The sequence below is a fragment of the Callorhinus ursinus genome, unplaced genomic scaffold, assembly GCF_003265705.2.
Source record: "Callorhinus ursinus isolate GAN/ISIS: 27379988/994484 unplaced genomic scaffold, GSC_fseal_2.0 scaffold49, whole genome shotgun sequence".
NCBI lineage: Eukaryota > Metazoa > Chordata > Mammalia > Carnivora > Otariidae > Callorhinus > Callorhinus ursinus.
The window spans coordinates 1,113,589-1,136,817 of NW_027397111.1; the positions used below are offsets into that span (position 1 = coordinate 1,113,589).

A 23,229-nucleotide genomic window follows, 5' to 3' on the forward strand; every position below is an offset into this window, starting at 1 on the left:
GTGGAATTCGGGGGGGGAGGAGGCTCATTTTGTTTTTGCTCTGTTAAAATGTGGTTTCCTAGTAGTTATTGTGGTGGTCAAGGGACATATTCAACTGAGTACCTTCAGTATGCCAGGCATTGTGCAAGCTTCTTTCATGTGTGTCCCTCATGTATCCTCACAACTCTTTGGAAGGATATTATTACTATTCCCTGTTTGCAAATGAAGAAATGAGGCTCAGAGAGGTGAGGTGGCTTGCTCTGGTTTGAACCCAGGTCTTCAGGCAGACACTGAAAGAGGCAGGTTAGTGCAGTGTTGATTGCTTTCACTTGGAGAGAGGATGGGGATCCTATGTTGGCTCATCAAGGCCCAATTCCCATGATTTCTGAAGAAGGGCCTGTCAGAGGAATGCCCATGTACAATGAGCTGTTGAAAATCTTGACATTTCCAAAATAGTGCAAGCTCTAAAGACCATTTCAGTAAGATTCTCAGTCCCTTTAGGAAACGCCACATGAACAACAGTGATACTTTGTATTAAACAAGCCATTTTATAAAAGTGTTAAATAAAATAAAAGGAACTTGGAAATGTTGAGGACTGTAGAGATGCTGCTTCAGCCTTTGGTTGTCACCTCTTTACTCTGTGGCCCAAGTAAGAACTAAAGAAGATAGGGAGGCAATTTCTTGTGTTCTTGGAATTTCAGTTACCAATTTGGGGACCTATAGGAGCATTATTAGGTTACCCACAGTCCTTGGTTTTCTTGAGACACTGGGTTTTAGAACAAAGACAGTAAGTGCCTTAACAAGCCTGGAGGCAGTGCTGAATGTGGCATCAGGCCTGCAAGGTGACACGCTTGCCGTATTCGGGGAGCTGCACTGAGGAGCCCGAGGGGCCAGAGGGGCATATGCTGCCGAGCATACCAATGAGAAAGCCTTAAGCTTTCAGGCTAGATCCTTCTTATATTTTAAGCTGTTTCTTCTCTTTATAGCTGGGCCAGATAAGAGCTCATGCTGACTGTGCAGATTTGTCCCACACTCAGCATACCAATACCACCCCTGTCCGAAAACCAGATTTATCAGGGTGCTCTGACCTCCACTCGTGAGCACCATTCACATAACTCCAGAACTTCTTGCTATGCCAAAAGAAATTGCCATGCTAAGTCATTGGAACCTTTTATGTTTAACTGACCGGAGTCTTACTGCTCACGTTATGGTCAAAATCTGTAGGAATGGAAAATTAATCTTGCAAAAATGTTGCAAGAAACTGTAGGACTCGTTTACATCTCGACGAGTCCTGTCAATGGTTGTAGGTGGGCTCCTCCTTATATTGAGCTCAAATCGGTTTCCACTGCTCCCTGGCCCTCATTCTCTCCTCTTGTCAAATCTCTCGTGTTTGCTGTTGGACGTCTTTAGGGCCTAACCCAAGTCCTTCTGGGCCCCGGCCTTGTGAAGACATGCTTATTTATGTGGATGGTTATGTATGGCCGCTTTCAGGGGGATAATCCTTCCCTGTAACCTTCTGTGTGCCCTAGTCCTCTCCCAGGTGAGATTGGCTGCCATTCAACTTAGAGGGGCTGTTCTTAGAGGAAGAGCAGGATCTGAAAATAAAGCCTAGCTTGTGTTTTACCTCATTTGCCAAGTTACTTTTTCAGTAGCCTGAAGAGAGACAGAAGCCCTTGTATGGAGGAAAGAGCGTTTCTGTGCTCCCTTGAAACCGGCCACCTGGCTCCCAGCCGGGCCATCTCCATCACCACCAAGGAGCAAGGTGGCGATTCAGGTTTAAGAACAGGTATTTCAGGGGATTTGTCTGTGCATGTTAAATGTGTCTTGAGACACGGTGATAGGACATGAGATTCTTCATGGATTTCAGAAAATCAGGAAATGGAGCAGGGTGGGGGCTTTTGGGCTGAGGTCGGGAATACCAGGTAAAGTCAGAGGACTTTGCAATCTCCAAATGGGTGTGGGGTTCCAGCATTTACTACGCAGCCTTTGTTTGGTGAGGGTGAGCTTGGGTTAGTAGAAGGAGACCAGAAGGGTGGTGGAATGCAGGAATGCAGAAGTCAGCTGTCATTGTGGACAAGTCACCTACCCTTCCTGGGTCTCACTTTCCTAACCTGTGGTCTGGTGTGATGAAACACAGCCTGCCATACTGGGTATTTGGGAAGACTGAATTAAATAACCCAAGTACCTAATACTTCTTTTGCTCAAAAAGGGCTGAACCAGAAACTCTGCACGCTGGGCAAACTTGATCAGAAATAATCATGTTTTAAGACCTCAGTATTCAGGAGGTATTATTCTGGTTTATCTCTTTTCTCAGTGTATGAGTCCCTTTTCCCCCCCTTTATTTAGTGTTCCAGTAACATCATATAATCCAGATCATCAGTTTCCTTATGTGTAACATGGGAATAAAGATAACAGCCCTGCTTATCTCAGAGGATACTTGGGAGGGTCAGATACAGTGATGAATATGACCATACTTAAAGCTTCATGGAAATTCAGGAAATGGTAATGGTGATATTTTTTGGCAAAAAGGGCAGCATCTATATTAGGGAAGAAAGGTTGGGGAGCTGCATCTAGATCTGATCAAAGAACAGCTATATTTTTGTCCACTTTAAAAATCTATGTATCTTCTAATGTTAGAATGTAAACTTCATCTTAGTGTCTAAACCTTTCAGCTCAGGATTCATTTACCCAAAACTCTAGGCTTATTTAAGCTGGTATAAGTTGGGTGTGGTGAGCCCAGGAGTTGCTATCAAGGTCATACAATGTATATGAAGTGGTTGCTGGATGCTGGATGCTGCTCCAGGCATATAGAAGATTCGCTCTTTGCGCGTATCAGAGATCCTCCTAGCTGACCTTGGATTAGGACCAACAGTTGTTTGGGGGCTACTGAGTGCCACACAGGTGCTGTCATTCAGAACTTTGGTTCTGGGCACAACAGAAGGAGGGAGGTGCAGAGGAAAAGAGAGAGAGAGTAGCAGTGGATGCTGATGGTGCTGTTTTTCTGATGCTTTGTCTTTAGGGATTTCTGGTCGTGGCCAGGAACCTGTGAGCCCCATAGACTCCTAAGCAAAGGGGACAGCAGGTTATCATGCAAAAAGAGCATCAAATCTACAAATAGAAGACTAGAATTTATGTCCCAGTCTTATCACTTATTGATGACATTATCTTAAGCAAGTCACTTAACCTCTCTGAGCCATTTCCTCATTCATAAAATGGGGGTTGACATTGTTACATAATAGTAAGAGGTGTAAGGAAAGGTTTTGTAGACTGTAGAGTCCTTGAGAGGTAACTGGATAGTGGTGTTGTTGCTTCATTATTATTCCCATTATGAGCAGAGCATTTTTTTTTTCTACAGGTGAAAATGAGGCAGGCTTAGAGTTTGTGTTTTCAGAATTCCCTGGTGAATGGAAGTGACTCTCTAAAAGGAGCTGGGTATTAAAAAAAAGAAAGAAGAATAAACGGAAGCTGGGTATAAATAAAGTCTAACCCTTGAACATGGTGCAAGGATTTCTGGACCAGATGTTACCGGGGCCTGCTTCTCATCCTTATCTAGATGCCCGTGCCTTAACCCTGCTTTTGGTGAAGATCAGGTCCCTGTCTGCCAGACGGAGTCTTGGGATTCCATGGGCTTGCTTCAAACCTGGAGCTGGGAATTTGGAAGCTGGAGCGGTTGGGAGGGGTAAAAGGGTGGCGGGGGTTGTGCACAATCACAGGGCCAGCTCACCCCAGCCACCCGAACACAGGACACTCTGGCCAGGCCCCAGGGCAGAGTAAGAAAAATTTTGTAGGTATAGAGAGTTTTTTCTTTTTTAACCTTTATACTATACTCATTAAACCTACTAATCTCTGGGGTGGCCTTGTGCTCGCTTTGGAGATGGGGCTAATACTTTAACACTAGCAAAATGAGATGATAGAGTGACTCTGACAGTGAAAGCATTTTAACCATCTGTATTAGGAGCCTTAAAAAATGACCGTGCCCTTTGAGTAAGTAATTTTACCTCTGGGACCTTTACCCAAGGAGATAATTTGAATTGCAGGAAGAGTCTGTACTAAAAGATGTATAATGCATCTAAAATATCCAGCATTACATGAATGTAAATCTTTTCTAGAATGTAAGCACCATGGGGTAAGGACTTTTGTTCACTCTGTATCTCCAGCACCTAAAGCAGTGCCTGGCACACAGATGGCCAATGAACATTTTTTAAATGGTTATAGACAAATATACATCCATAGGATAAAACTCTTACTGGTTTCACCCGCTATCTGGAAGTAGAGCATTCTTTTTTTTTATTATTATGTTATGTTAATCACCATACATTACATCACTAGTTTTTGATATAGTGTTCCATGATTCATTGTTTGCGTATAACATCCAGAGCTCCATGCAGAACGTGCCCTCTTTAATACCCATCACCAGGCTAACCCACCCTCCTCCCCTCTAGAACCCTCAGTTTGTTTTTCAGAGTCCATCGTCTCTCATGGTTCGTCTCCCCCTCCAAAATTCCCCCCTTCGTTTTTCCCTTCCTATTATCTTCTTCTTCTTTTTTTTTTTTTTAACATATAATGTATTATTTGTTTCAGAGGTACAGGTCTGTGATTCAACAGTCTTACACAATTCACAGCACTCACCATAGCACATACCCTCCCCAGTGTCCATCACCCAGCCACCCCATCCCTCCCACCCCCCACCACTCCAGCAACCCTCAGTTTGTTTCCTGAGATTAAGAATTCCTCGTATCAGTGAGGTCGTATGATACATGTCTTTCTCTGATTGACTTATTTCGCTCAGCATAACACTCTCCAGTTCCATCCATGTCGTTGCAAATGGCAAGATTTCATTCCTTTTGATGGCTGCATAATATTCCATTGTATATATATACCACATCTTCTTTATCCATTCATCTGTAGATGGACGTCTTGGCTCTTTTCACAGTTTGGCTTGGAAGTAGAACATTCTTATGAAACCTTTTGTAAGACAGAATGATGTAAGGCAAGGGAGAGATTACTGTAATTTATATGGAAAAATTTTTGAGCATTCCCAGACCCCCAAAGTAACCTCTTAGGCTTTTCTGATATCTTAGGACATGTTTTGTTAATAGATGCACAAAATAAATCGAGACAAAACACAGTTGCTCCCAGACACATACAGTTCAAAGCTATGGCAGCCTGATGCTGAGATGCTTGTGTAGTTCCCAGGTAGGGAGCTTGGTGGCGCCACTCACTGCTCTGGGTCGCGTTGCCTCAGTGAGGGCTACCTGCAAAACAAACGCTGGATGCGATTTTTGCTTTACAACTTGTTTTTTTTTTTTTTTTTTGTTTTTTGTTTTTTTTGGTGAGAGCAAAAATTCTCTTCAGATTTCTTTCAGTTAGTGAAAACAGGTACTAATGTAGGTCTTTCCTAAAAATGAAGTGGCGTAACGTGAACTTCCAAAAAGCGGGGGACACATGGCTTCAGCTATTTCAAATGATGAAGTCTTAAGGACGTAGGAAATTTTCTAGATGAGTAGAATGTGAAAAAGGCAGGATACAGATTTCTAAATAGAGCAAAATCAATTTTTTAGTAGAAGGGAAAAAAACTAGGGAAGGAGAAGATACTCCGGTATATCTGTAAGTTGTGAGATCATGGGTGACTTTTTTTCTTTTTGTATTTTCTAAAATTTCTAAAAGGACTGATTTTTTGATTGGGGGAAAACACTTTAATATAAAATCATATTCTTTGGCAGGGGGTAAAGGACGTCAGGTTAGTTTATTCATCGGGCAAACCAGCAGCCTCTAGAGCCCTCTCCTTGTTTCTGTCAAAGAACCAGGCAGCCTTTGTGAATACACAAAACACCTACACACTTTGGTTGTGTCTGTCAGCTTGGCATGGAAGCTGTTCCCTTCTAACTTCAAAAGGATGATAGAAACTCCACAGTGTTGAAATTGTGCAGGTCGTGTTGCCGAGACATGCCCATACATTTATATCCCATCACTGAAGTGAAGGCATTCTGTAGTAGGGAGAAGAATTTTAAGAAGATAGATTTTTCTGGGTGGGTGGTTAATTCTTGGAATTCTTTCCCTAGTTCATGGTTTTGGGAAGCTGTTGAAAGTGTTGTCTGCTTTGCTTCATTCTTGTTTTAGCTCGTGCCATCTTAAAGTAACTTGTTGCTGAGTGGTTCGGTCTGTCCGTACTTCATGGAATGTCTCGAAGATGCAGTGTTCTCTTGCAGCCAAGACTTTCCTAGAATTAAAATCCCTGTGTCTTAGGTGGGCTTGGGCACCTGAGCTGAAAGTTCTTGTTTTTTTAAATGCAACTGGGTCCTGACAGATGAAATGCGTCTCTGAAGAAAAGGCCCACTCTCTCACCCTGGGAGGAATGTGTGATGATCAGGGGTCCTCAGACATTACTGACCTGTTGTTGTGTCTGGAAGCCTTTCCATTCCCATGACTTCTCATTCATTATCTCTCTCTCTCTCTCTCTCTCTCTCTCTTTAGCCATAACCAACAGACCACAGCATTCAGGCATCCTGTGAGTGGGCAGTTTTCTCCAGAAAATAGCGAATTTATTCTTCAAGAAGAGTAAGTATTTCTCTGTGTTCTCCTTTTCCAAGCAGAGTTTGGGAGCTTAAAGGCGTTGGCTCAAAACAGCTTGTTGGACTATTTTCTCTCCTCGATAGAGGGACTTGGAGTGGGTTGATTGATTCAAAGTGGAATGCAAAAATTTTGTTTTTCAATCCCTGGACTTCTCTCAGTGGGAAGATGCGGAAGTGTGGAGATGACACAGGTTTGTGCCATGATTGGTACTGTCAGAGCCTCTTGCAAACTTCCTTTCCCCTGAATGACCCCCCTCCCCACAGTATCATCTAGCACACTACCTGTACTCTTAAGAGGACCCACTCATCTGGACTGAAATGGCCTTAAATCACACCAAACTGAACCATCCTTTCGAGGAAGCCTCAAATAAAGAGTACAAGGCCATGGCTTCAAAAGGAGGATGGCTGTGGCACCCATTGTCCCTGAACGTCTAGAGTTCTTTCTGTTTGTTTTTTCTGATGTGGGGACTTTCTTGCTCCTCAATCCGATTTCAGCAGGGCCCCTGGGGTGCTCAGAGGTAGGTTCTTTTTTTTTTTCCCCCCCCCCCCCCCCTCAGAAGTAGGTTCTATCACCCAGGGCTCATCTCCTTAAAAATGCCTAAACAGCCCAAGCAGGATGTGTACTTCTCCCAAAAATGAAGGCAGAGAAATGTATGCAAGTGGCTGTTTCCTTTTGCTCATCTGAGAAACTTCTGTTTGAAGTAAATAATTCTGTTTGAGAAATTAATAGAGATGTTGGCTTTTTCTCCTCTTCATATCATTTTTCTGTTCAATCATCTAGACCAAATATGATCTGAAAATAAATGATCAGTATTTATATTTGTATAGCATTTCCCTCCCTCAGTTCTTACACTTTTAAACTTTTGATTATGGAAAATTTCAAACCTATACAAAAGGAGAGAGATAAAGTAATAAGTCTAATGTATTCATCTCCCATCTTCAACAGTTTCCAAAACATGGCTGATTTTTTTTCATCTATAGCGTCCCCCTTGCCACCTAGATTATTTTGAAGCAAATTCCAAACATCATTTTGTTCCTACAGTATTTTCATTTAGAATCATTATCTTTCAGAACTTTTAAAACTGGAAATCTGTAATGATGATACTGACATTCCTTGCCCATTTACTCTGTGCTGGGGGTTTTACATGCATATCTCATGTAACACAACAATCCTGAGAAGTTGACCATTATCACCGTTTTAGAGATGAAGACACCAAGACTCAAAGAAGCAAGGTCACTTGTTCAAAGTTGCATGGCTGGAAGTAGAAAAAGCCAGGTTGTCATTTCTGCCTGATCTCTTCAGTCAGGGCTAACCCTTGCCACTAGTGAGAGGCTACTTGCTAAATTCTTTGGATGCTCATGGCCCATGGGTCATGATGCCAGACTGGGGTTGGGGGTCTGACTTTGAAAGCATCAGTACTATTAGAAAGTAGATGGGAGGTAAAGATTGTCTTGTCTCCTACATTGAGACAGAACTGCTATGTAAAGACAGAGCCAGAATGTGGATTCTCCACATTCCAACTTGGAATGAGCATGTTTAAAGAATCCTGAAGGTCAGAAGCTCTTGGGAGGTCAGAGAGTTTAGCCCCCTTCCTAAGGCATCCTAGAGACATGGCTGCCTGTCATTTTTAAAGGTCTGGATGGAGAATCCATTAGAACACCTAGTTTGGGAAATTACCGACTTTAATAAAAGCTTCTAGAGAAATTCAGACTTCCCATCACTAAACACCCTTGTCTTATACACATCTCCTTTCCCTTGCTATTAAGACTTTGTCCCTGGGTGGGGGGATGGGTCAGCCTGGTGATGGGTATTAAAGAGGGCACATTCTGCGTGGAGCACTGGGTGTTATGCACAAACAATGAATCATGGAACACTACATCAAAAACTAATGATGTAATGTGTGGTGATTAACATAACAATAAAAAATTTTAAAGGGGGAAAAAAAAAGACTTTGTCTCTGCTGGCTACTTCTGAGAAGGTAGCCTCTTTTATCCTTCCAAAATATCTCTGTAGCTAATCTCAGTTCCATCCAGTTTCCAAGACAGAACTTTTTTTCCAAGGGTCACTTTTCCCCTCTAGATCACATTTTCTGGATGTCATAAGGACTGCTGGCTTGTCTCAGGTGGTGGGTGCAATGTCGGGTGACCAGACGTTCCTTGAAGCAGGCAGAATGTGCTTTAGGCATTGAGAGGAGGGGAGGATTCCTGTGAACTGATGTGGTGATCCCTGCATTTACTCTTTAAATACTAAGTGCCTCTCTTGTGTCAGGGGCTGTGCCAGACTCTGCACTTATAGCAGCAAGCAAGACCAATGTAGTCCTATCTATGAAGAGTTGATGGTAGAGTAGGGAAGACAAATAAACAAGAGATCACAAATGTGATAAATATTCTTGGTAGAAAAAACCTAGGGTTCAATGGGAGTTGATAAAAGAGGGTTCTAACCTGGCTTAGGGATTGTGGGAGGCCTCTCCATCCGGGGAAGGGATGCTGTTTAAATTGAGACCTGTCCAGTCACAGTCCCAACCTGGGCAATGACCTAGAGGAGAAAGAGGGTAGAGCATGGGGGATCTATACCAGTTGAGTTAGAATGAAAAATGAGACACACGAGGTGGACTCTGGAGGTAAAATTGGACTTGGGAGGTAAAATTGACAGGACTTGATAATTGATTGGCTGTGATGGGGATGAAAGAGAGGGAAGACTTTCTTGACGTGTCTGGCCCTAAATTGGAGGAAGGGGGGATTTAGATAAGTGATGATAAGTGTACATGTGCGTGTGTGGGTCATTCACAGCTGAGGGAAGTGTGACTGGCCTTGGTGGGGTCAGAGGCCAAGAGGGACTGACTTATAGCCGAGGTTTGCAAAGGGGAGTGAGGAGATAAGGTTGGAGAGGGAGTTGCAGCCAGTTATCTAAATTGCTTCCTCCTGAAATACACCCAGATTTACCCCTGGTGGAACTTTGGAGGGTGTGTGAGGCACGATTTCACCTCACAGAACCCCAGTTTTTTAAAAATGTGCCAACAACGGGCACCTGGGTGGCCCAGTTGATTAAGTGTCTGCCTTTGGCTTGGGTCATGATCTCGGGGTCCCGGGATCGAGCCCCATATGGGGCTGTCTGCTCAGTGGGGAGTCTGCTTCTCCCTCTCCCTCTCCCTCTGCATGCTCTCTCTCTCTCATTCTCTCACTATTTCAGATAAATAAATAAAATCTTTAAAAAGTGCCAACAGATAAGAGTCCTGTTTTATGCCCTTAGAGGAGCTTAATTTTGTTGTGTAGTGTGTTACTTGGTGAGGAAAAAAAGACCGAGATAGCCATTCTTGTGTCCTTTACACATCAGCTCTCCGATTAATGTGGTGGGTGGAAAACAGGCTCTTTTCTTTTTCTTCTCTGAGTATCTGTTGAGGCCACATGGACTCCTCTTGCCAGAGCCTCCACCTGAGGTTCTTGAAGTGAATCCTTCCATAGCATTGGTTTTCAGTGTGGTCTCTGAGCCAGCATCACCTGGGAACCTCTTAGAAATGCAGATTCTTGAACCCCATCCCAGACCTATTAAATCAGAGACTCTGGAGGTAGCACTCTGTAGCCTGTATTTTAAAGGCTTCAAGTGGTTCTAATTCAGGTAAAGTTTAAAAACCACTGATTTAGGGGCACCTGGGTGGCTCAGTCGTTAGGCATCTGCCTTCCGCTCAGGTCATGGTCCCAGGGTCCTGGGATCGAGCCCTACATTGGGTCATTCCTCCTGCTCTGCAGGAGGCCTGCTTCTCCCTCTCCCACTCCCCCTGCTTGTGTTCCCTCTCTCGCTGTGTCTCTGTCAAATAAATAAATAAAATCTTAAAAAAAACAAACAAACACTGATTTAGACAACTTGCTATTTTCATCCCTCCTAAATTACTCCTAGATTCTTCCTTTCATCCTTAAATCTCCTCCAGATACCCATTGTTCTCTGTGCTGTGGTGCCAATCTTAGATGTATTTTAGTCAAATAATCTTGGGCTCCTTCTTGTGTGGGGAAAAAAAAAACCAAACCAGTCTCCATGGTGGCTTCCTTGAGAGCATCACTGTGTGGACAGATAACACATCTACCCCATTGTTGGCAGGTGGGGCTTACCTGAGCTGCTTGGTGTAGCAGGTGTATGCCTACCCACAGATGACTTCCCACCTTACAGATTGGAAGCATGGAGAAGAGAAATAATGTCAAAGCTATGATCAGTGGGTCCAGAGGACATGAGCTCTGAGTATTTTAGTTTCTGTGTCAGTAATACAGAATCAGCCAGGATGGGCTAGGGTCTGCTGTGGTAACAATAACAAACAAAATCTCAGTGACATAAAAGAATAAGGTTTATTTCTCGCCTTTTTTTTTTAAAGATTTATTTATTTATTTATTTGAGAGAGAGAGAGAGAGAGAGACAGTGCTTGGGGAGGGGCAGGGAGAGGGAGAGAAGCAGACTCCTCTAAGCGTGGAGCTTGATGTGAGGCTCAGTGTCATTACCCTGAGATCATGACTTGTGCTGTTATCAAGAGTCAGATGCTTAACCAACTGAGCCACACAGGTGCCCCTATTTCTCACTTTTGCTCCATGTCCATCATAGGTCACCTGAGGGATTTTGTTCTGTTGTTTTTGTTGAGGGATGCTCCATCTCTGTGCTTCCATGGTGGCCAAAGCCAAGATAAAGGGAACTTAGTGAATTGTGCACTGCGCTTTCACTCACACTTCATTGGCTAAAGCAAGTCACATGACCTTCTCTAACTTCATGGGGCCAGGGAAGTGCATTTCTACCATGCACCTGGGAAGACAATCCAAAATATCTGTTGGCCAGCACTAATGACTATACTTAATAATCCACAGTCCAGATTTATTAAGGGAAGTAGGACCTTTTAAGTCTATCACTGACAAGCTTCTTTTGCTCCTATGATTAGAGGATTTGATTTCTGATTTCACCTTTTCTGTTACACGATCTGGTTCTTTGTCAGAACCGTCAGGGCAGGTGGGTTATCAGTCAACAGGTCCTGTGATACAGCCTTGTTCCCCAAGGGACACCTCTGTACCCCCAAGCCAACAGGCCTGTGGAAATCCCATTTGGAAGAGCTAATGTAAGTTCAGGCTGCATCAATAACAAGTACACTATGTAGAGAAAGGAGGATAATAGTTCTGGTATATCATGGTGTTTGTGGACTACTTCATTCATTCATTCATTCCAAGTTTCTGGAGCATCAAGGGCATGCCAAGCCCCAAATACTTTGATCTGGGTACTAAGTTTCAAGAGGGATATTGAGCAATTGAGATTGCCCTGGGGAGGGGGACCATTATGGTGAGGGGTCTGGAAACACTGTCCTGTGACCTTCACATTTAGTCTGCAGGAGAGAAGATGGAGGAGGATGTGCTCTAAGTCTTCGAGAAGGGCTGGCAGGCAGAACTGGGGTATGTTTTTTGTGTGGCCACCAAGGCAGGCATCAGGTCAATGAGTGAAAGTTCTAGGCCGACAAATTTTAGCTCAGTTCACAATTTTCTAGGAAAGAGATTTCCTGACATCCCTTGTTTTGGGATCTAGAATTTCATCTTTAACATTAAATGAAGTAATCTACCTCCTAGAATAAGAGTTGGCTTTTTCCATTAATAATAATATTATTTTTATAGTGAACATTTAGAGCCCTTACTATTTATTACCAGGTACTTTTCTAAGTGGTTTACATTTATTCATTTTTTAAAAGATTTTATTTATTTATTTGAGAGAGAGAGAGCATGAGCAGAGGGAAAGCGCAGAGGCAGAGGGAGACTCAGGCTCCCCACTGAGCAGGGAGCCTGACATGGGGCTCGATCCCAGGACCCTGGGATCATGACCTGAGCCGAAGGCAGACGCTTAACCTTCTGAGCCACCCAGGTGCCCCAGTGGTTTACATTTATTAATTTAATTCCCACAACAGTCTTACGAGGAAGATAACATTATGGTTATGGATACTGAGGTACAGAGAGGTGAAGAGACTTGCCAAAAGTCACACAGCTAGTAAGTGGCAGTTAGGATTTGAATCCAGATAGTCTGGCTCTAGATGCTGTGCCTCCAACCACTCCAGTTCTGCCTCTCATTAGAGTGGTCTTCAAGAGACAGTCCTCTTCTTTGGCTGTCCTTAGGTGTTAATGTGCCAACTAAGTAGGCTAGAGATTTTTATTATATCTGCAGTAATGAGATTTGATCTAGTAACTTCATTCTTGCGTGAAAGATGCCAAGACTCCTTAGTGGTCTTTTCTCCAGAAAATGTTCTCAAGCTTTTCTACAGAGCCTCATTTCCAGTGATTGGGTCATTTGAGCTCCTCCTTTTCAGCCTCTTTTCCTGATTCTCGGTGATTTTCTTGAATTGGGAGCTTGTGGTTTGCCTTTGTGGCTTAACGGGCCACCCATAGGGGCCCTCCTGAAGAGATAACCTTGGCACGAGGGACTTCCAGGCTGTGGTTCTGGTGGTTGGGGCTACGCACAGGAGCATTTTCTCCTCAGAGCGGGCTGTCCAGGAAGCCGCTGACAACGCCTCCACAGCTCTCTGGGAAGAGGAGAGAAAAGCATTCCGGAGCCATGACGCTGGTGGCTGACTGACAGCAGGCTCTGTACACTGATCCCCAGGCTCTGTCAAGCATTTGATGTTGAGGTGGGGCCTAGTTGAGAGAGAGTATGTGCTCTGGAAGTTGAGAAGCCTGCTGCTGTGCTCAGAAGCCAGCTGTAAGGCACCCCAAATCTCCTAGATTCCCTAACCTGGAGGGGACCCTTTCCTGGCCTGCCTCTCCCTGCATCCTCGTGAGGTTAGCTTGCTCCTTCCATTGGAGTCTGAGCGGCCCTGTTTTCTCATTGGATTGTTTAGAAAAGAACTGTAAGTTGGAATTGCCTGGAATGTCATGAGTGGTGTTTGGAGGATACCACTTGAAAAGATATCTTGCTGAAGGTAAGAATAACCTTCCCGACCTTTGATTTTTTCATTTTGTTGAGGCAGGGTGCAAGACTCTCCAAGGCATATGCAGTTATGGGCCTGGGGGTGGGTTCTCTCCTGCTGCTAGGAGACCAGAGGCTGACTTGTGCTCCTCCTGCAGTTCCAAGTTGGTAAGAATTTGCAGTGAGAGATGAAGAGCACAGAATGGGGGTGGGGGTACACGACAACTCTGAGCCCGGCGGGGCCTATCCTGCTGTTATCTGCTGAGCCGGGACTGCGTGGCTGATAGAACCAGCACCTTGTCTCTCCAGCCTGGCAGTCTTGGGCTAGCTTTGCCTGTTGCATTTGGTTGCCATGGCAGCAGAAAAACGAGGAAAAATGGAAACATCTGGCAAGCAGATGCAGAAACTTGACTGTTCAGTTTTCCTTCCTGGTCTAGGAGACGGCATTTGTGACGGTCACAGGTAGGGAAGAGGTGGTGCTGGTGTCAGCAGTTCATTCAAACCCCTGGGTGTTGACTTGGCTCCGGCTTTGGTGTCTCCAAGGGCACCGGCACTGGGGTTGCGGCCGTTGCCATGCAGCCCTCACGTCTCGGGCTCTGTCTTTCTGGGGTGAAGATGCTGCAGTGGTGGCTCTTCCGGGTGTGGAAGGGAAGCTGCTGCTTGCGGTCATTTTATTTCTTCCTGGGACTTCCCCTCTAGTCCTCCTCTTTTCCCTCCCTGGTCTGGGAAGCACCACCCCCCATCTCCATTAGAAAGGGCTGTTTTCTAGTGAGGGGAGTGGCTGCCTGGTAAGCCAGGGGGGCTGAGAAACTAGAGGAGGACTTGCCAGTAGCTCGAGTAAGCATTGTAGCATCTCTGAAATAGCAAAGCAGAGGTGGAAGGAACAGTAGAGGTCAAGGTCTGGTTCTTCCCCAGCACAGACTGAGGCACGGGGCATGGACAGCGGAAGAGACTGGTCCAAGGTCATACAGCTGAGCAGGACTCAGGCCGAGTTCAGAGCAGTGCTTGGGTTTGGGGGCAGGGAGGGGAGCCCATGGGGCTCAGTGGGCTGTTTACATGCCAGGTGAAGGTGCTGTTTAGGCTGGTTTCCAGCTCCTGAGGTGGCATGGGGCGAGGAACTGGAGCCTGTGTTCCAGAGTGGAGTTGGGGGAAGGGGAAGGAACACAGGAAGCCATAGTTGAGTAACAAGGCCACACTTGCTGAATGAAAACCCGTGTCAGACAGCCTCCCCTGGGGTGTTGGGAGTATACAGTGAGCGTTGGCGGTCTGTCTGTGTGTCTCTTTCTCTGAGAAGAGGGGGTGTGGAGGTGTCTGCCTGCTTGGGACAAGAACTTTCTTTTATTCCTGCTTTTCACTGTGCATTGCTTTTCCCAAACCCCTTAGGTGGTGGGTGTGAGCACTTTAAAAAATTTGCTGGTTGTTAGCAAGTGTGCTTCTTCTCATACACCCTCCTCTCATAACATTAGTTCTTGCTGAGCTCTCTGTGTAGGACCCTTGAGACAGAACATGAATTTGGGGGCCTATTTTTCCAGGAATTGATGGGATACAGGCAACATCTAATGATGGCTTCTCAGTAGGGGATTCCCAACTCCCCATAGCTTTCTTTTTTTTTTTTTTTAAGATTTTATTTATTTATTTATTTGAGAGCGAGAGGTGGGGGGGAGAGAGAGAACGCTCGCGCACATGAGAGGGCGGAGGGTCAGAGGGAGAAGCAGACTGCCTGCTGAGTGGGGAGCCTGATGCGGGGACTCAATCCTGGGACTCCAGGATCATGACCTGAGCTGAAGGCAGACGCTTAACCAACTGAGCCACCCAGGCGCCACCTCCCCCCCCCCATAGCTTTCTAACCTCCTGGGGAAAGAATAGGAGTCCCGTCCCCCAGCCACAGGTTTATTACTCTTTAAAGGAGCCCCACCAAATAAGGTGCTTATAGGGATGTTTTAGGAAATGATTTGTTTAGAAGTTAATTGTTTGGCAACTTGAGCTTTCTGGAGAGAAGCATCTTGGAAATAAAAATAGAGTATACCTGAGATTTGAATTCTGGGGTCTCCACTGGTAACAGCCACAACAATACTTTTCATTTAATGCAATGTTGTTATGGTTTTCAAAAGGTCATTAGAATCCACACAACCACCTTGTGAGATGAGGGTAGTTTTCACCCCATTTTGCAAAAATGGAAACTGAGGCCCAAAGAAACAATGTGACTTGTGGAGGAGTGACTAAGCTTCGAGTTTTGTTGAGGCCCAGTTATTCCAGTTTTCTGGTCTTTCCACCCCCCAGGATCCTCTTGGTTTGGGGATGGGGCTTGGGGCTGAGAAGAACAGCAATAGTCTGCTTCTGTCACACCTTGGAACTTGCCATGGGATGGTGTCTCTGTGGCAGAGCCCAAGTTTTGGAGTGTAGCTTCTGTCTTGGACAAGTCATTCATCTCACTTAGCCTCAGTTTTTCATCTACAAAATGGATATGGTAAAGCTGGCTTTTCAGGGTTAAGTGAGATAATGCAAGCTAAGTGCCTGGCATGTAGTAGGTGCTGGACAAATCCAGCCCAAGCCTCTGCTTGCTTGACCTTGTGTACCGACCCTACAGGTTGCTGATTCTTGGCTTGGTGACCTACCTGTTAAGACAGCAATAGGGTAGGGAAGGGTATTGCTGTGATCCCACTTGAGTTTGCTCTTGTTCATGATGTTGACCAAGAGGCATCTGGGGATCCCAGTAACCAAACTCACCTAAATTCAGACCCAACAGAAAAAAAACGACTTCTGAATTTATAACCTCCCTCTTACCACACTGTCAGTATTATAAGCATTTGCTCCTGGGTATGTAGGTAGCAGAAGCAGTTCCTTTTATAGAGAGGGAAATTGAAGGACAGAGAAAGTGATGTCCTGTCCAGGCTCACTTGACACTTCCTTCAGGAAGTTTAGAGTAGGATGAAAGCACTTTCCTGCTGGGCTTCTCCAGACTGATTTTTTTTCTAGTCCTACCTTCTTTTGTTCATTTCAGCTGGGAGGCAGTTGAGTTAAAACTCTAGCTCACTGTTTTGAACTTCAGCCCACACCCCTCCAGCAAAATAATCAGCATTCATGTAGCCCAAGCCAAGGAAAGAGACGTCTTTGTTCAAATTGTCCCACTGTACTTTGGGAATCCAGAAACCTGGCAAACAGGCTTTTAAGTTAATAGATTTTATTTAATGACACCAAGAGTCAGCCTTCCCATAGCGTGTGCAGGTGTTTTGGTCTCCTCTCTTGGGAATCTGTGTGACTCATGTGCCTGAGGGCCTGCTGTTAACTGAACCACCTTTCACAGCTGTTCAGCTCAGGGGCACAGGCTCTTCTCTGGGGGAGAGGACGGATCTTGAGTGAAACCTGTCAGGGGTATACCTCAGTCTGAGGAGCTGAGGAAAGTCAATCTCTGCCCCCACCAGACTCTTAAGTGGGGAACATGCCTCTAAGATGATTCTTTCAGTATTGTCTCACTTCAGGAGGCTATACACATCACACCATTGTTCAAAACAGTGTGATAAACGACCTCCAGAACTTTCCATCTGAGCCAGCTTTTCAGCCAAGTAAGAAAATTGTTTTTGAGACGTTTTTCTTTTTTTAGGTGGGGGGGGCAAGAGGAGGGGCAGATGGAGAGAAGAGAGAGAGAGAGATTTTTAAGCAGGCTCCATGCCCAGTGCAGAGCCTGACATGGGGCTCGATCTCCGGACCCTGAGATCATGACCTGAGCTGAAATCAAGAGTAGGACACTTAACCGACTGAGCCACCCAGACACCCTGAAACTTTTTTTTTAAAGATTTATTTATTTATTTATTTGAGAGAACGAGAATGAGAGAGAGAGAGAGAGAGAGCACATGAGAGGGGGGAGGGGCAGAGGGAGAAGCAGACTCCCCGCTGAGCAGGGAGCCCGATGCGGGACTCGATCCCGGGAACTCCAGGATCATGACCTGAGCCAAAGGCAGTCGCTTAACCGACTGAGCCACCCAGGCATCCCCCACCCTGAAACTTTTTTATATCCTTAGTTTTGGGGTACCAAATGGTGTCCCAAGCGTGACCACCACCTGTTGTTGTTGTTGTCATTGTTGTTGTTTTAAACTCGTTGTAATTCCAGATAACTAGTTATTTCCCAAAGTCATATTTACCCTTGGGAGACCTAAGAGATCATTACCCTTATTGAGGAGATTCAGAGGAACATCCTCTGAAGGCAGATCTTGTCACTCGGCTGAGTGGGTAGCTGTGTGCACTTTGTTCTTTCAAAGAGCCAGGTCGGGGACTGCCAGGTAGAGGTTGAAACTGTTGCTTGAGTTGGGAGCTGTCCCTGCCCCTGGAGAGCCCTAATGAAGACATTCACTGTTTATAGAGACAACACGGTCTCTTCTCTGGGGCAGATATAATTTGGGCTGTAGTCATATCACCTGATAAGCCAGCTGTCTCTGGGTGTGGCTGAGCAGAGGTCTCTGAGGAATGAAGAATGGAATTGTCTTCATGTTTTTCTTTCTCCTCCTCTTGTACTCTGCCACCCACACCCCCCATGCCCCCACAACCACTGTGTTCCACTGCCCCTCACTGATGTTCAGTGTTGGGACCACAACCAGTTCTTCTCCAGATGAAATCTTTTCATAATTGGCTCCCTAGGTGGTGGCTGTACCATCTTTCCTCACCCATCCAAGGCTGTAGGACAGTACTGTTGTCTGGAGGAGGTCCCTGGCCAGCCAGCATCCCCGAATGGGGTGGGGACATGGGGCTAGAAAGCAGGAGGTGATTAAAGTCAGAGCTCCAAATTGTAAGATACAGAAGGGGTGCAAGTGGCCATCTATCCTGGATCTTCTGGGCCAGTCACACATCCAAATAGCCTTTCCTTTGTCCCACAGAGGAGAAACAGCATATCAAGTTGATGGAATGTGATGTGGTCATTTAAAGTGATGTGGATGTGGGGCGTCTGGCTGGCTCAGTTGGTGGAGCATGTGACTTGATCACAGGGTTGTGAGTTCAAGCCTCATGTTGGGCATAGAGCTTACTTAAAGAGGAATAAAAAGAAAGAAAGAAAGAAAATGATGTGACTGTGTTTAAAATAATGGAGAAAATGTTTAACTTACAATAAGCTTTAAAAAATCATAATGCAGAATCATAAACACAGTATGGTAACAGTTATATAAAAACAAAAAAAAGCACTCTTTCCCCCCCACCACCCCCAAAGCCAGACATATAAAAAAGAATGGAAGTATATATACCAAGTGTTAAGAATGGTTTTCCTTTGGGTGGCAAGACTGTGATAATTTTTTTTCTTTCCTTTTAGCTTTTTAAAAAATATTTCCCGAATATTCTGTAATAATTCTCTGTCCGTGTCTTAAATGGGAGCAAAGTAAACTTGATAAATCCCAAAGAAACCTATTTTATTGTCAGACTTTGTGTCCTGAATGTTGGTGTAGAGCTATAGCTGCCGTAACTGAGAACTCATCTTTGTTTCAACCTCTGGAAATCTGAACGTCAGGCAAGCCTAGGTTCCAGACAGACGTTTTGGGCATAGTTCTGCCTGGAGGCAGGGGCTGGACAAGGCAGCCTCTCAGGGCCCCTCTCACCCCCCGGCTGGCGATTCTCTCTCTGCCACATGCAGCCTCTGCCAGCAGTGAGCGGGCTGAGCATGGTGACATTCTCTGAGTGGGGAGCAGTAACAGAAGTCTGGCTGGGATGGAGACCGGGGGCGGGGAATCTGGAGTGAGTGCCTGAGCTGATAAGGAGCCAGTGATCTTTCTGCCTGGTGGGACTTGCACCTCCAGCTGCCAAGCACCCGGTAGAGCTCAGCGCCCTGGAAAGCTGGTCCCACTGCAGTGGTCCCGCCGTTGGCACAGCTCTGAGAGCACGGTGGTCACAGCTTCTTCTGCGAAGAAGTGATGGTGCAGGGTGTCGGCGCTCTGTCTTGGGGCACAGGAAGGATCCCTTATCCTTTGAGTGGTAGTGGTTTTGAAGGAAGCGGCCTATCTCCAAGGTGGAAACTAGGATTTTCCCTCATGGCACCTCTGTAAAAGGGAGCCTGGCGAACGGACACCCAGAGTGCTGCTTCCTCGCTCTGTCTTGCCTGCATCCTCCATCTCTTCAGGCTCCTGGCCCAGGCCTCCAAATCCGATTTTCTCCATTCAGGCAGAGCGCCTCAGTGTACTGCAGCTGCCTGCGTCGTGTTGCCCGTCAGAGAACCCAGGCACAGAACAAGGAGACTCACACATTGAGGAAGGCTTACTGATCCTGGAGTTAGTAGAGTCTGGGAATCAGGCATCAAGCTGTTGGAGGATAGGCACTGAATTTGTTGGAGGCACTTGCCGCCACCCAGGCTTGAAAAGACTGGTGAATGCTGGGGCTGTGTGGAGGCAGGTGAGAAGGGTTCTCGTAGTGTCTCTTGAGTGTCATACTGATATGTTCCCAGAGTTCTGGCTCTCCCAGGGCAGACGGACCTTCTTGATGGGAAGCATGGTGTCTCTGGGTGCTGTTGGGGACACACAGAGGGGATCTCCACTGGGGGCCCAGGCATGTTTCATTGCTTCCTGCTCCCAGGCATGGCACAAGGGGTTAATATCTCTGATGGTTCTATTTTGGGGCAAAGGAGTGTTCCTAGAATAGGAGTCTTTGTTGAGTAATCTATTTTGGGAGGCAAGCCCCACTGGCGTTTATATAAGCAATTCTCTGTGTGTATCTGGGGGTGTGGATGTGTGCACAAGTGATTTCTTATTACTAATTATAAGCAGCTTCTTTTGGGAGCCAGAGAAATGGAGGGGTGTGTGTGTGTGTATATGTGTGTGTGTGTGTGTGTGTGTGTGTAAGGAGTATGGGTTGCTCTCCTGTGAGGAGTGGCACAACTGTGCGTGCCCATCTGATTGGGAGCCAGAGAAATGGAGGGGTCTGTGTGTGTTTGTGTGTGTGTGTGTGTGTGTGTGTGTGTGTGTGTGTGTGTAAGGAGTATGGGTTGCTCTCCTGTGAAGAGTGGCACAACTGTGTGTGCCCATCTGATTGGGCAGTTGCCACAGACACCCGAGTAAAAGAGTATATGTGGGAACCTTAGGATAGCAGGCAGGAATGCCGGCCTTGGCCCCTTTGTGCGGTGTCAGCGGCAAAGGTGTGAGCATCTATGGTCGTCTTGATTCCCTGAAGCACATGGACATTAAGGTCTTCTAGCTACAGTCTGGGGTCAGGTGGTCTCCGGAACATCAGTCATGGCACATCAACCAGCTCTAGTCTGGAACACATCTCAGATTCCACTTCCACTGCAGCCCAGGCTTACTTACTGGGCTCTCCTATGTCTTCCCACAGGCCACATCCACATATGTCGAAGCAAGAGAGAAACCAAAGACCATCCAGCATGGTCAGTGAGACGTCCACAGCTGGAACCACGTCCACTGTGGAGGCCAAGCCTGGCCCCAAGGTGAGCTCCTGGCCACTCACTCCTTCCTTCCACCCTTTAATATTTTGCAGATGCCCAACGACCCCCACCATTGTTTTGTGAGGGAGGCTTCTCCTGAGACCAGTTGGGGTGATGTCACTTGTCCAGGAAAACAGGTGATTGCTGGCAGAACTGGGACTGACATCCAAGTCCTTAGATGCCTTCATCATTTTCCTGGCTTGTCTTGGGAGGGTCACACCTCTGTTCACAGGTGTGTTATGAAACTGCCTTGTGAAATTTGTGGCCAGTGGGCCTGAGGAAAGTTGAGAGGTGGGACCCTTGACTGAGGAGCAGGGAAAGAACCAGCATTGCAGAGAAGGGGTGAGTGCTGAGGAATGAACCCAGATAGGACGATAATATCTGGAAATTGGCAAAATCTGTGACCGAAAAGTAGCTTTGATCCAGAAAGAGTAGCACATATGAGGGCCAACAGCTGCTGGTGAAAGTTGATTGAAAAATCCCTTTAAGTTTTTTTTTTCCTCCATGACTCAGATGGGGAGCTTGCTAGGCCTTGGATTTGCTTTTTAATTAAAATACTATGGCCACGTGCCCGCCTGTTTTGGTTTCCTTGCTATTCTTTCTATCAAAGGGCACTGCCACTTAGAGTAAGGTAGAGGAGCCTGCAGCTCTCCTCTCACGCAGGTGCTTTGTGTGACTCCCTAAATCCCCTAAATGCTGCTAGAATTTGAGTCTGCTTTTTCCTAGATCACGAAATCCAGCAGTAAAGTCCACAGCTTTGGGAAGAGGGACCAGGCCATTCGGAGGAACCCCAATGTTCCAGTGGTGGTGAGGGGGTGGCTGCACAAGCAGGTGAGGAGACGGGGAGGGGAGGGGGATGGCTCTTGCTGATCTCCTTCCTTACCCTGGCCCCTAGGAGCTGAGAACAGACTCATAATAAGCTCTCTGTTCCTGAGTTTGTCTGAGGCAGGTATGCTGTCCATTTTTATGAGTGGACCATCTGCTCAATGGCTACAGCTTCCCTCTCCAAACCCACTTGACCCCTTGGGCCCCCAGTGCTATTGGCTGCCCTGGGACCCAGGCACTCCATGTGGGTGGGTCAGCATAAATCCAGCCTTACCGCCAAGCCCTGGCCAGCACTTGCCCTCTTGATGTTAAAGAGCCTTTGCTATCATTTGGCTGAAAAATCCCATCTTTTCCTGTCCTCTGCCCAGCCTGGTCTAGCACACATATCTAGCTCCCCTTGCACCTCAGATTCCGAATCAGCCAAACTCAGCTCATTGCCTCCTCACCCCTTACCTCTCTTTTCTCCCCAACTTATTTTTTTCTGGACCTTGGTGATGATACCACCATTCTCCTAGGCACCCTGGTTAGAAACAGCTCTTTCTTCTCCCACATCCCTTCACTCAGGAAGCCCTGTCGGCTCCCCCGAGGCTATCCTGCATCTCTGAACTCACCACTAATTGTTCTGTCTCTTGTCCTCTGGCCACAAATAGGCTGTGCGCTCCCAGGGCCAGAGAACATGTCCCTTTTGTCTCCCTCCTTCTCTCCTTGCCATCCATCCATCTGTTCTTCTGTCTGCCCATTTGTTTACCAAGTGCCTGTCAGGTTCTTTTTTTTTTTCCTCAAAAATTTATTTATTTTAGGGGCGCCTGGGTGGCTCAGTCGTTAAACGTCTGCCTTCGGCTCAGGTCATGATCCCAGGGTCCTGGGATCGAGCCCCACATTGGGCTGCCTGCTCCGTGGGAAGCCTGCTTCTCCCTCTCCCACTCCCCCTGCTTGTGTTCCCTCTCTCACTGTATGTCTGTCAAATAAATAAATAAAATCTTAAAAAAAATTTATTTTAGAGAGAGGAGAGAGGGAGGGAAAGAGAGTGCGTGTGCATGAAGGGGGGAGGGGCAGGGGGAGAGAGAGAGAAGATCTTGGCAGACTCTGCACTGAACACAGAACCCAACCTGGGCCTCGATCCCACAACCCGGAGATCATGACCTGAGCTGAAACCAAGAGTCGGATGCTTAACTGACTGAACCACCCAGGCGTCCCTGCCTGCCATATTCTAAGTGCTTTCACAGTGCAGTTAAAGAGGTGAAGAACACGTGGTTCCCACAGTTGAGGAACTCAGTCTGCTGGGGAAACTGGCCCCTCTCACATGTCCTATCATCGCCCTCACAGTCTCTCACATATCATACCATCCAAAAAAACCCCACAAACTCCAAGAGCTGTGATGTTAATTTTTACCAAACACTTTGTGGGAAGACAGAGGAGGGCATTACATTGCACACCACACAGAAGTCCCTAGAAGTCCCCTTGAAGTCTCTCTCCCCTCAGACTCCCCATGGCAGCTTCTGTAGCTCTCTGGCCTTCTCTGTCAGACACTGTGGGTG

At 46.3% G+C, this 23,229-nt stretch overlaps 1 protein-coding gene across 16 annotated transcripts in view; it reads left to right on the plus strand.

Annotated features, from left to right (window-relative positions):
* PLEKHA7 (pleckstrin homology domain containing A7) overlaps positions 1–23,229 on the plus strand; it is a 212,477-nt gene that overhangs the window by 115,943 nt on the left and 73,305 nt on the right. For 12 of the 16 annotated variants that reach the window (XR_012375347.1, XM_073882849.1, XM_073882850.1 and 9 more), the window contains 4 exons: positions 6,454–6,537; positions 20,758–20,809; positions 20,920–21,003; positions 21,593–21,697. Coding sequence is in view for 15 of the 16 variants with exons in the window: in XM_073882849.1 (XP_073738950.1) it covers positions 6,454–6,537; positions 20,758–20,809; positions 20,920–21,003; positions 21,593–21,697 (325 nt within the window). In the remaining variant the exon portion in view is untranslated. Of the gene's footprint in view, positions 1–6,453; positions 6,538–20,757; positions 20,870–20,919; positions 21,004–21,592; positions 21,698–23,229 lie in introns of all 16 variants that reach the window. The other 4 variants (XM_073882839.1, XM_073882843.1, XM_025894370.2 and 1 more) reach the window with 2 other exon arrangements.